We start from the raw sequence: 12,428 nt of genomic DNA, 5'->3' as shown, positions 1-12,428 counted from the left end.
ATTCGATAATCGTAATATTAATTAATAATTAATAATTTATTAATCATTTTTTTATATATTATATTACTAAGAAATCGGCAACAAATAATCTCAACCCTCGGCGTCGCAGCCTGATAGCATATTGCGCTGTTGCTCACAAATTCCCAATCGCTACTTTTCAGATCAGTTCATTTTATCCGTCGCAGAGAGCAAAAAGATGAGCGGAGTGGGGAAGAAGGTTGTCGACGTGGCATTCAAGGCCGGAAGGACCATTGACTGGGATGGTATGGCGAAGCTGATGGTCTCCGACGAGGCTCGCAAGGAGTTTTCCACCCTCCGCCGCGCCTTCGATGAGGTCAATACTCAGCTTCAGACCAAATTCAGCCAGGTTACATTTTCTATTGATTTCCGCCCTTTTTTTATTTCCTTGTTTTTATAGGTTAACTGTTCGTTTGCCTTTCGATTGGAGTGGATCTGATGGCCAGATCTGTTGATTTTCTAGCTATTTTTTCTTTTGTGTTTTTTTTTTTTTTTTCATGTTTTAGAGTGATCTGATTATTATTAATTTTGGGGGTTTAAATTATGTGTAGATGATTGTAAGCTGACGATATTATTTGTTGAGTTTCAAAAACGAATTAATCATGATTTGTTTGAGGATTCTTCCTTTTTTTTCGATCAGGTTGATTGGTTACACTCCTTGTGTAATTCGTCATTTAAACATTAGTTTCTAGGTCCATTTCCGTCATCGAGTACTAGGTATAAGTTTTACATTGGACGTTGTTCTGACGGGTACCGTGGGAAGAATAGGGGCTAACCTTTTGAGTGCGTTTGGATGAAGGGATTTGATTTTGGGAAGGGATTTGAAACGACTCCAATTTGCAGTCATTTGAAATCCACCCCAATTGCTCCAAAAACAACTAAAAAGGATGGGTGGGGATTTGAAATTCATCCCCAAATCCCTCAGTCCAATCAAGTTCAAGGGATTTGTTATTATGGATTTGAAATCCCTCCTCCAAATCCTTCCATCCAAATGCACCCTTTAAGTTCATAGTCTATTCAGCTTTCGCTCAGAAGCTGTCGAAGTTTAAATTGATCTTGAAAGAATCTGTGAAGATTTTCGTGAATGCAATTTGAGTGCTGGAAATCAGAAATCAAACAGTGCCCAAAGATTCATATTTGGAATTTTAATTAGAAAATCAGCAATGGGTGAAGATAGAAAAATAAACAGAATGGAACAATTTAATGTATGGAGTGAAACTCAAACCGCAAGTTTTACAATTTTTTACAAATTTCAAAAACTTTAAATCAGAGTTCTCAGTCATGTATTGGCCTTCAAGAGGAAAAAAATGTCGGACTTGGCTCACAATGTAGATGCATGGAATGAGCATAGGTCATTACTTAAGTTATATATTTACTCATTCAGGAATTGTAGATTAATTTATGATTCCTGAACTGTGGATAAATGTCCTGTTTACTTGAAGTGACAAATAAACTTTTCTTTTCTCCTACTTAGGCTCATGCATTGCATTTTTTATAGTAGCTGTCAGCTAATTATCTTGCTTTCCTATTGTGTGCAATCATTGCCTGTGGGGAATTTAGTTATGTGGGGCTAATCGAATTATGAGAACATATGTAGAAATGAGAAGTGTTTTGATGGTTGAACTGAGGTTTCTTCCTTCTTCTTGACAAGTAGAACGGGTGTGAGAAGACATGTTCTACTATTTGAGGGTATGAATGGCGTTGCGACTAGATTGACAGGAAATGAGCCTTGTCCAGTCCTCAACTTATGAAGGGCATTGCTTAAATTTCGCAAGGATGGTGTTTACATTTGTAGGTTTTGATCTAGAAAAGTGTAATAATTTGTAATTTCGACTTTCCGTTGAAAGTGGGTGAGTAAGACGGCATGTTTTCCAATTATCAAATAGTAGAAAATGGTAAAATGAGCTCCGGAAACATAAACAAGCATGCTCCCAAATCTTGGGCAATGCAACTCAATTGTCTCTTGCTCCAGCCTCTGGTGGGCATTTCCTCCCATACAACTTATCTGCAATTGTTTCGTTCTAAATCTATAACTCTCATTTTAACCAAAGTCAAATACTCCCTAGGAGTCAAAAAACTTGGGAGGAAATTTTATGTTGTGGTTGCTGCGTGTATTGGGCGCTTGGCAGAGGATGTTTTAGCCCTTCTATTTCTAAAGTATTCCTCTATAGTTAATCTTTGTTGTTATCCAGGCTTACCTATTGGCAATGCCAGTGGGTTTTTCTTGTAAGAAAAGGTGAAAACTAGATTATATGAGCTTCTAATTATTTTGTGTAAATATGCAGGAACCAGAACCCATAGACTGGGAGTACTACAGAAAGGGGATTGGCTCTCGATTAGTTGACATGTACAAGCAAGCTTATGATGGTTCGTGCCGATTATTATTATTGTTATTATTATATTTTATTTTTTTATGTGTCCTGTCTTTTCCTGTGCTCTATTTATCTTTTCTTTTTCCCAATTAATACTTTACCTATATTGGTATAGATACTTGGTTCCTACTGCTTCAAGACTACAATCTTCATGTGATTCTCCCATGACTGAATGTTAGAAACAATACCCAAACCCTTCTGTCGTACAGAAGCAGGAAACAGAAAAAACAGCATTACAGACACGTACAAAAGATTTTCTTATATTAAAACGAGTAGTGGAGTAAGTTAATGGTCTTTAAGTTGTGGCGGTGCTCTATTTTAGACACCAGTTTTACTCCAGTGGCTCGGTGGTGTGTGTTTGCTTCACTTTCCCTCCGTTATGGCCCAATTTTAGTTGCATCCCATGTGAAAGTATAAACCATGAAAGTGCTGAAATAATTAGACCAACATCTGTAAGCATCCAAATGATTAGCTTTTGAAAGTTCCTATTGATATTGTGGTCTTTTATTGATTAAATATGTCATCATTGCAATTGTATGTTATAGTGAAAGTGGGCTCTTGTCATATCTAAATTCCTTTGTACTGAAATCTCCCGTCATTTGAAACAGTGAAAATAGCTTTCTTTATCAAAGATCCCATGTACTATTTTGACTTGTTAGTGTTTTCACATCCATTGAATTTGAGTTCAATTATCTGATTTCATATATCTATTTATTTATGTGCAGAAGTTAAAATCCCACAGTATGTTGACAATGTCACTCCTCAGTACAAGCCTAAGTTCGATGCCCTGGTGAGATAATATGCCTTTATTCATAATACGTTTGTTGTTTCCTCCAAAATTAAAAAAAAAGTTTATTGTTGGTACCATAGCTTTGGCAATTGATTAATATGAGAATATGCCGGAATTATATCTACACAAGTATTTGAATCAACTTAAATCCAAACATCATTTCATGTAGAGTCGTAAGAGTTGTTGAATTGGGCAGCCATTTATTTGAATCTGCGTCTTCTAGAACCTAATATACTATAATTTATTCATTAATTTTGCCTTTTAGAGTTTGCTAAAATAACATTCTTTAAGAAAGTTCTTATGTTAGGCAGTACTAGATGCGCTTGCATACTGAGGCGAGTACATTGTAGTATATGCGTCCCGTACAATGATCATGATTGGCATAAAACTTGAAATATGTAACTTGTTCACGATTATATGTATTATGGGGTAGGTAAAATGAGGAACTTATTCCAATTTCTCCTTTATTCACATGATATATCAAATTAAAAATGTTGGGGATGAATCTTATAACAAAATTCAATTGAGTTGCAGTTGGTGGAGCTGAAAGAGGCTGAGCAGATGTCACTGAAAGAGTCTGAGAGATTAGAAAAAGAAATCGCAGACGTTCAAGAGTTGAAGGTGACGAAATCCCCCCCCCCCCCCCCCCCCCCCTCTCTCTCTCTCTCTCTCTCTCTCTCACACACACACACACACACACACACACATGAAAGGACTCTCACACCTTGTTTTTGGTGCAACAGAAGAAGCTCAGTACCATGACAGCTGATGAATACTTTGCGAAGCATCCAGAGCTGAAGAAGAAGTTTGACGATGAAATTAGAAATGATTACTGGGGCTATTAGTTTTCCCTTTGCTTTGACTGTTCCTGGGACAACTTTCAGGTCAAACTTTTGGGTTCAAATCCAATCAGAAATAAAGGGAGGAACAATTTTTATTTTATTTTGCCATTTGATTTCATGGGTATTCTGAAGATTGTGAAGGAGAATACAATCCTTTGGATGCCTTTGCAGCTTCCATTGGACATTTAACTTTGAGTTGATTATGGATCGCGTAAATTCCGTGTTAAATTCTTCACTTCATAAACATTTGCATAAATTTCGGAGAAGTGTCCCTTTCTATCCAAATATATTCGTAAGCATGTAATGTTCCGAGTTTAAACATGCGAGTCACATGACATGCACCACTCTCTTGCTTGTTTTGCATTATGATGTGTGACATGTTAGAGCATTTCTTGAAATGTGCCTTCAATAATAACTTTTGATTAGATGCTCAGTAATATTACTTTTTATAGTATAAGCTTATGCTTATAAATTCAAATGGACCACTTCTCTCACTTTGCTAAAATCACTTGAAAGACCAGGTGCTTGTACAGGTGACCTATTTAACGGAGTAAGTGAGACTGTAAAGTTAATTAAGCTGAGTTCGAATTCCGTTGACAACGTTTAGTTTATTGGGCAAATTAAGGCCACCCCCTGAGTATGACCAAATTACGAGAAAACCCCTCTTGTTTTGATAATTACAACCACCCTCTTCTTTTAAATATTTTTACATAAAATTTATGTAATTTCGTTATTTACCGAACCAAATCGTATATTCTGTTGACCGGGTCAACAGAATGAAATGTTAGTTTACTGAAATTTTGGTTTGGTTTTACCGATTTAACATCTCTAAATTTATCTCTAAAGGGGTTTTTTTGTTGAGGAGTGACTGTAATTTCCCAAACATGAAGGAGGATTTCGTAATTTAACCATAATCCAGAGATAGCCATAATTTGCCATGGTTTATACCTAATGTAGTTTATCACCATAAGTCAAAGTAAACAGCAACCTTTGATTAAATTCATTGCACATTTGCAATTTGTCTGTATAATTCAGAATTATTGTGGGTTCTAAATGCTTTTGCAACCACTCATGTAGTTTAATATAAAAAAGACAAAACAAAAACAGTTTGATGAAGCAATAAATGAAAAGACTGTTAAACTTTTTTCTCTGAAAAAAGGGAAAAAAGAAAAAAGAAGACGACTTTTTCACTCAAGAATCGCAGTCGCTTAATTTTTTTATTTGACTTGTGAAATAATAATTTCGAAATTATGGGGTTCGTTATGCTTGTGGTACACCAGTCAAGTCGAGCAGTTAATTTTGACCCCAGTCTCATAATTCTTCTCTACATATATATACCACATGCTCACAGTCACGATATATACATCTATTCGAAAATTAACTACGTACATAAATTTTAAAATTTTGACGAGTATGCACGGTGGTGGAAATTGGACAATTTCGATTTTGGAACAATATTTTTTAACTCAAACTCCGAGGTTATGAGGTTTTTCAGAAATTGGAATATATATGAGGTTTTGATTGAAATTCCGAAAATAATTCCAAAAATTTCGCTTTTTTTTTTTTCTTTTTGAATATTATAATAAAAATACATATATTATTATGTATTTTATATTTAAGGTGAGCAAAAAAAAAAAAAAATTGTATTCCCCAGATTCTGGAACAAGTTTTTTCGTTCTAATTTCCAAAATTCTCAATTTCATAATTTTTTGATTTTTTTTAAAATGAAATTGGAACTAGTTTTTTACTTTCGAAACAAAATATATTTTTTTTATTTCCAAAAGAACTAATTCCTATTCAATGTACACCTCTAGGTATGCAGTAATAATAAAATTTGCACCAAAAAAAAAATTAATAAAATTTGCTTTTGTGGACAAACATTATTGACAACTTATCAACCCATACATTAACTAGAATTGTTGCAAATATTATTACAATTAAATTCTTCTCAACTCCCTCAACCGTTCCAAAGCAATAACAAAAAAAAAAAAAAACCCTACGAAATAATAATTATTTTTGTGAACACAAATAATTGAGGGATAAGTATTTTTAAATTTTTTACTCCAAACGTGCATTGTGTCGTGAATTTTGCTTGTTGATAATACGAAGCATGGGAGTAGCAGGTTTAACGGCCGTTACATTCCCCGTGCACGACCAAACCCCGGGCGGGCCCCACCACGACGCAACCACCACTATCGGCGCCTCATCAGTAGTCAGTACTCCTTTACCTCGCTCGACGACAGATCCTGCTGACGTGGCACAACTCACCCAGACTTCCGTTTTCGTCTCTTTTCTCACCCACCCCCCGAACTCCACAAAATTGCACTCCGGTCCCCCACCTCCACCTCCTAAACCCCACCCGCATCCATTAATGGCGAATTAGAACAGCTCATCATCACTCATGCACTTGCTCATAATCACAGTAACAATTTTTTTCAATTAAATCTGTATCACTCTCATTGTTCACTAATTTAATATGCAGACGGCATTTCTCTATCTGTAGCTTTCCCCGTCATTTTCGTACAACGATGGTGCAGAAGAAGCAAAAAAATAATAATATTCGTTTCCATGTATGAATAGTCGGACAAATCTTTGGTTGTGGTGAACATTTTGCTTTGTTGATGTCTAAGGTCAACGAGTCATCCGCCTGGAGGGGTGATTTCACGGGTCTCCGCGACGAGGACCTTCGAAAACCTAATGGCTACAGTTACAGTTCCTTCGCCCACGGCGGAGGATCGGCGGCGGCGGGGAATGGTGGGGATTGGAAGTTTCACGCGGTGGAATTTGCCAAGGGGGCAGCGGAGATGAGTGTGGAGTTTGGGAAGGGAGTGAGGGATGTAGTGAAGCAGAGTATTTTGAGGGAGGATTCTGTAATTATGAGGAAGTTCAAGGGCCCTTGCGTGAAGATTTTGGGGAAATTGAGATTTCTGAATGAGTATCTGCCTGAGGATCGCGATCCGGTTCATGTTTGGACCGTTTTCGCCTGCGTCTGGGTTTTTGCTTTTGCAGGTCATTTCTTTGCCCTCTTCATAATTTGTTCATAATTGTGGCCAATCTGAATCTGCATAGATAAACATTTTGTTCAAAATTTGTTCTACTGTACATGTGAAATTGGTCTGAAAAACTGAATTATATTACTAATTAATTACTAGTGTTTTCTAAATCTTTGCCATATTTCGCATAACTCGTATGAAAGCCGTTTCTATAGGTTGAATTCAGTAGCACATCTCTCTTCTAAGTTTTCGTGAAATGCTCGTCTTTCTTGATTTTTTAAATCGACCATTTGTTCCTGATGTTTCGATAATTCCTAGCCAATTTTTTTTTTTTTCTGACTGGCAACGAAAAATTGTACAGCTTTAATAGTAAATATTACTCAAACTACAACTCCATTGGTTAAAAAGATGAAGGTGGACCCCACTAGTGCTAGTCTCGTATTGCTTCCCGATGGAAGACGTTTAGCTTATCAAGAGCAAGGCGTCCCTGCTAATCGAGCCAGATATTCAATGATCTTCCCCCACTCGTTTCTTTCATCTCGACTTGCAGGTATATTCTATTATTATACACAACTTTACTTTCATATCAAACTAATCAAGAAACTGCCGATTAGAAAAATATAATTTTCATTGTTTCGTACTAGGAATCCCTGGTCTGAAAGGTGAGTTATTACAAGAGTTTGGTGTTCGACTAGTGACATATGATCTACCTGGATTTGGACAAAGCGATCCTCATCCAGATAGAAACCTCGAGTCGTCGGCTTTGGACATGTTACATTTGTCGTATGCTTTGAATGTTAGTGACAAGTTTTGGGTAGTGGGATATTCTGATGGAAGCAAGCATGCTTTTGCTGCCCTTAATTACATTCCAGATAGGCTTGCAGGTAAAAAACTAAGCTGTCTTGTGTGTGTGTGTGTGTGTGTGTGTGTGTGTGTGTGTGTGTGTGTGTGTATAAACTGAAAATTCTTTCTTTAGGTGCAATAATGGTTGCTCCAATGGTTAATCCATACGAACCGAGGCTGAACAAGGAAGAGAGACGAAGAATCTGGGGGAAATGGACAGTAAAGAAAAAACTGATGTACTTCTTAGCTCGGAAATTTCCTAAACTACTTCCGTATTACTACCGAAGAAGTTTCCTCTCTGGTAACCATGGTCAGATAGAAAAGTGGCTTTCGATTTCAGTCGGAAAGAGGGTGAGTTGATCATATTATACATTCTCGTAGAAAGAATATTGACTGTGTTGAACTTCTCATTGAAAACTACGAATTTATATATTCTAGGATAGAGCTGTGATAGAGGGCAGAGTTTTCGAAGAGTTTTGGCAGAGGAATGTCGAAGAATCTGTTCGACAGGCGAATCCGAAACCATTCGTTGAGGAAGCTGTTTTACAGGTTTCGAATTGGGGTTTCGCCATTTCTGATCTCAATTTACAGAACAACAAACGCAAGAGCAAAGGCATTCTTGCTTGGCTCAAATCATTGTACAGACCTTCAGAAAAAAGTTTGAGTGGATTCCTCGGCCCAATACATATATGGCAGGTCAGTGATGAATTGTCTATACAGTCCTTGTCGTCCTTTTCACTCTACGCACATCAGCGAGGGCATTTTTGTCTTTTTTTTAATAGGGTGCTGAGGATAATGTGGTTCCGCCATCAATGAGCGAGTTTGTTAACCGTGTGGTACCGGATTCGATGCTGCATAAGCTACCGTACGAGGGGCATTTCTCGTACTTTTACTTGTGTGAAGAGTGTCATAGGCAGATTTTCAATGTGGTTTACGGAAATCCACAGGGCCCTCTTGCTCTGAAGGAGGATTATCGAACTGCCATTGAAGGTGATGGGGAAGAAAACACTGAAGCTATTTTCGGTGGTATAGCTATAGACAAAGATAATATGATAGATTCATAAAATTAAATGGGAAGGAGAAAAGAAATTTATGGGGTGTTATAATATTAAAGAAGAGCATAGGGTCAATGATGATATGATTTATGAAAAATGAATTTATATAGGATATATATATACAGACATATACTCAGCAGCAGCATATTCATGAAATGAAAAATTCTTTTGAATAGTCTTACAAGGTAAGTTCTTACTATCTGGAATCAAATGGCAAGGATCAAGAATCATGCCATGTTGGTTTTATTTTTTATTTTATTTTATTCTATTTATCGGTAGTAATCGGATGCTACACCTAATTAAATAATATAAGGTGGTTGAAAATGCTACACCTAATTAAATAATATAAGGTGAATTTTCAACCGTAGATCTACTTATAATTATACACTTATTTGTGGGGTTGTTTGACTAATGGGTGGTTATTTAATCAAATTTACGATTGAAATTACTGGACGTAAATAACTAAGTATAACATCTAACTTCCTTATGCATCAGTCATTTCAGCTAGTAACAATTTAATAGCTATCAACTTCTTCTTGGATATTTTTCAAAATATGATTCAATTAGGACTAAAATTTGAACCTATACATCTATCTATTAGTACATGTTAGATATCTAACTCTTCTAATTAGCGTTCCTCATCACGTATATAAGCATTAGTGGAACCATAATATTAAATTTGCTGGATTGAATGCATTAAAACTTTTGTGAATACATGAGAATGAGAATTGTTGGTAGGAACCATGGCTACACTGACTTTATGTCGACTCCGCCACTGTATATATAGAATACAAGTTACGTAATTCAACTAGCTCATAATAGTAAATAATATTTATATTTAATTAGCCAAGTTTTATGTCATTTACAAAAAGATTTAGCATCATTTAACACTTTTGCACAACTACGTACTTATTAAAAATATAAAATGTAGAATTTCATGGTACAATACTTTGACCTTGTCCCAAGGCACAACTCTGTCTATACTAGAAACCGCCAGCAAGGCCAACAATTCATGCATGACATACACGTGTCTCCTCCTTCCCCTCTACATAAACAACTCATGAACCCCAACCTCCAAAACCTTCTTACAAGAAAAACCACAACCTTTTTCAGCTACTGAAAAAAAAAACATCAAAATTAATGATGGGAAAGAGAAGGGCAATTCTCCTGGCGGCGGCGCTAGTGGCGGCGCTGGTGGTGGCCGTGGCCGGCTACGAAGACGAAGGAACAAGGTGGGAAGGCGGCGAAGAAGGCGGCACGGGGCGGAGAGAAGGGCAGGAGTCGTTCTTGCTGCAGGATTCAAAGCACGTGGTGAAAACCGATGCGGGTGATATGAGAGTGGTGAGAGGCTTTGGTGGCAGATTTGCAAAAAGCCCCATGCATATTGGGTTTATTACTATGGAGCCCAAAAGTCTTTTCATCCCTCAGTACCTTGATTCCAGCCTTATTCTCTTCGTTCGCAGAGGTACTTATTTACTTGCATTTTCGTCCCTTTTTTTTTCTGGATGTGATGTGAAGATTTGGATTTGTTAAATGCAGGGGAGGCAAGAGTTGGTTATATATATAAAGATGAACTGGTGGAGAGGGATTTGAAGATGGGAGATATTTACCGAATCGGCGCCGGTTCGGCTTTTTACTTGATCAACACCGCCGAGGGGCAGAGGCTTCATGTTATCTGCAGCATTGATACTTCTGAGAGCTTAGGGTGGAGCTCATTCCAGGTAATTATTATAATCTCTCTCTCTCTCTCTCTCTCTCTCTCTCTCTCTCTCTCTCATATTGGGAAAAATGAATTTGTATGTAATGTGTTGGCAGTCTTTCTACATTGCTGGTGGAACGTACCCATCATCGGTGCTTTCGGGATTCGATCAATTGACATTGTCTACTGCATTCAATGTAAGTCGATACATTTCATCACGAATTTTTCCTTGTGTTAATTATATTTTATTCCAAGATTAATTTGGGAGATGGCCGGCGACTTTCGATAGGTTTCGGAAACAGAATTGAGTGAGATGTTAACTACCCAACAAAGCGGCCCGATCGTGTTCTTAACGAGCTCCCACGCACCTAGCTCGTGGTCCAAATTCCTAGACATGGACCGGAATCAAAAGGTGGCCCACATGAGGAGAATTGTCCGAATCCGACGCGAAGATCTCGAACAAGAGGAGGATAAATCAACTTGGTCTTTTAGGAATCTTTTTGTGTCTCTCTTTGGGAGAAGAGGGGACAAAAGGGGAAAAACTCGTGCAACCGGTAAAGGGCCCGATGCTTACAATATATACGATCGGAAGCCCGATTTCAAAAACGACTACGGTTGGAGCCTTGCTTTGGATGAGGGTGATTACTCCCCCCTTAAGCACGACGATTTCGGCGTCTACCTTGTTAATCTCACCGCGGTAACTAATTCAATTTCATTTCATTTTATTGAAGGTTGTATGTTTAGATCAATTGACAATTTTGATTTAATTTTTAGGGTTCTATGATGGCGCCACATATCAATCCAAGAGCAACCGAGTACGGAATAGTATTGAGCGGCGCCGGGACAATTCAAATCGTGTATCCAAACGGGAGCTTAGCGATGAACGCTAAAGTGACGGAGGGTGACGTGTTCTGGATACCGCGATACTTCCCCTTCTGCCAGATCGCGTCGCGTACCGGCCCGTTTGAGTTCTTCGGGTTCACCACCTCGGCCCGAGACAACCGGCCGCAGTTCCTGGTCGGGGCGAACTCGCTGCTCCAGACAATGCGGGGCCCCGAATTCGCGGCTGCGTTCGGGCTGACTGAGGAGAGGCTGAACGAGATCATCGATGCGCAGCGGGAGACCACGATTCTGCCGTCCGCCACCGTTTCTCCGCCGGATGCGGCGGCGAAGGTCGGCGGGAGTGAGGTGGAGAAGGTGATTAGGGATTTTGGTAGTGATGTGGTGATGGGGTTTGATTAGGGAAGGGGGGTGCCGCCGCCTTGGTCTGGTGGTGTTTGATGGTGTTTTTCTCCATTTTCGAATTGGTGTTTCTTTCTGTCAATTTGTGTTGTTTTGTCTTTTTGTTACGTCGTCGTTTTGCACCTTTCGGAAGTTGTGAATAAAGCTGGACTGGTTCCCTTTTCTTATACTGGAAAATGTGATAATTAAAATTTTATATATATTCCAATTACGATCGAAATTCAATTCAAGATAAGTATATTTACCTAACAAAATTCGAATTGAATGATAGAAATCGGGAAACTTCATTTCAATTTTAATCCCCCTAAATCGTACTATACATGTGATAAGTTATCTTTTGATGGCATCGATGGCGTGTCAGTTGGGGCAAGTAAGTGAGTGAATTTGATCATTTTATCCAATTGATCCTGCTTCGAAACTCTATACTAACGGTCGTTGGGTTCATTGATCCAGTTTCGAATCTCTTTGCTAACAGTCTTTAAGTCAAACTTGTCAAATATAGTTAGTTTAGTGTGGTTTGTTACGAGAATGTAGGTTTTTTTCGATGCACTTACACATATTGTGTACGATTAAG

At 38.1% G+C, this 12,428-nt stretch overlaps 3 protein-coding genes across 3 annotated transcripts; all 3 read left to right on the top strand.

The window, feature by feature from the left end:
- Window positions 1–65: 65 nt before the first annotated feature.
- Window positions 66–4,307, top strand: LOC105959148 (ATP synthase subunit d, mitochondrial). The gene is made up of 5 exons (XM_012983192.2): window positions 66–367; window positions 2,304–2,385; window positions 3,116–3,180; window positions 3,715–3,801; window positions 3,924–4,307. The coding sequence occupies exons 1-5, from the start codon at window positions 197–199 to the stop codon at window positions 4,023–4,025; spliced, it is 507 nt and encodes a 168-aa protein (XP_012838646.2). The 5' UTR covers window positions 66–196; the 3' UTR covers window positions 4,026–4,307.
- A 1,805-nt stretch (window positions 4,308–6,112) lies between these two features.
- LOC105959147 (uncharacterized) lies at window positions 6,113–9,088 on the top strand. Its single transcript, XM_012983191.2, has 6 exons — window positions 6,113–7,031; window positions 7,377–7,565; window positions 7,660–7,899; window positions 7,992–8,209; window positions 8,297–8,554; window positions 8,641–9,088. The coding sequence occupies exons 1-6, from the start codon at window positions 6,644–6,646 to the stop codon at window positions 8,920–8,922; spliced, it is 1,575 nt and encodes a 524-aa protein (XP_012838645.2). The 5' UTR covers window positions 6,113–6,643; the 3' UTR covers window positions 8,923–9,088.
- Window positions 9,089–9,989: 901 nt separating this feature from the next.
- On the top strand, window positions 9,990–12,021 carry LOC105959146 (RmlC-like cupins superfamily protein). Its single transcript, XM_012983189.2, has 5 exons — window positions 9,990–10,378; window positions 10,453–10,634; window positions 10,729–10,809; window positions 10,902–11,309; window positions 11,387–12,021. Exons 1-5 carry the CDS (start codon window positions 10,054–10,056, stop codon window positions 11,852–11,854), a joined length of 1,464 nt encoding a protein of 487 aa, XP_012838643.2. The 5' UTR covers window positions 9,990–10,053; the 3' UTR covers window positions 11,855–12,021.
- The last annotated feature ends 407 nt before the right edge of the window (window positions 12,022–12,428 follow it).

The sequence above is a fragment of the Erythranthe guttata genome, chromosome 14 (genome assembly GCF_056151865.1).
Source record: "Erythranthe guttata isolate IM_541 chromosome 14, IM_541, whole genome shotgun sequence".
Classification (NCBI taxonomy): domain Eukaryota; kingdom Viridiplantae; phylum Streptophyta; class Magnoliopsida; order Lamiales; family Phrymaceae; genus Erythranthe; species Erythranthe guttata.
This window is presented reverse-complemented; position numbering and strand designations above follow the sequence as displayed.

Excerpts from the sequence above, each read along its gene's own strand:
- LOC105959147 (XM_012983191.2), top strand. The coding sequence starts at position 6,644 with ATGTCTAAGGTCAACGAGTCATCCGCCTGGAGGGGTGATTTCACGGGT. Across the intron at positions 7,032-7,376 it reads CTGGGTTTTTGCTTTTGCAG|CTTTAATAGTAAATATTACT; the intron begins GTCATTTCTTTG and ends AAAATTGTACAG. Across the intron at positions 7,566-7,659 it reads TCTTTCATCTCGACTTGCAG|GAATCCCTGGTCTGAAAGGT; the intron begins GTATATTCTATT and ends GTTTCGTACTAG.
- LOC105959146 (XM_012983189.2), top strand. The coding sequence starts at position 10,054 with ATGATGGGAAAGAGAAGGGCAATTCTCCTGGCGGCGGCGCTAGTGGCG. Across the intron at positions 10,635-10,728 it reads TAGGGTGGAGCTCATTCCAG|TCTTTCTACATTGCTGGTGG; the intron begins GTAATTATTATA and ends ATGTGTTGGCAG. Across the intron at positions 10,810-10,901 it reads CATTGTCTACTGCATTCAAT|GTTTCGGAAACAGAATTGAG; the intron begins GTAAGTCGATAC and ends GACTTTCGATAG.
- LOC105959148 (XM_012983192.2), top strand. The coding sequence starts at position 197 with ATGAGCGGAGTGGGGAAGAAGGTTGTCGACGTGGCATTCAAGGCCGGA. Across the intron at positions 2,386-3,115 it reads GTACAAGCAAGCTTATGATG|AAGTTAAAATCCCACAGTAT; the intron begins GTTCGTGCCGAT and ends ATTTATGTGCAG. Across the intron at positions 3,802-3,923 it reads CAGACGTTCAAGAGTTGAAG|AAGAAGCTCAGTACCATGAC; the intron begins GTGACGAAATCC and ends TTGGTGCAACAG.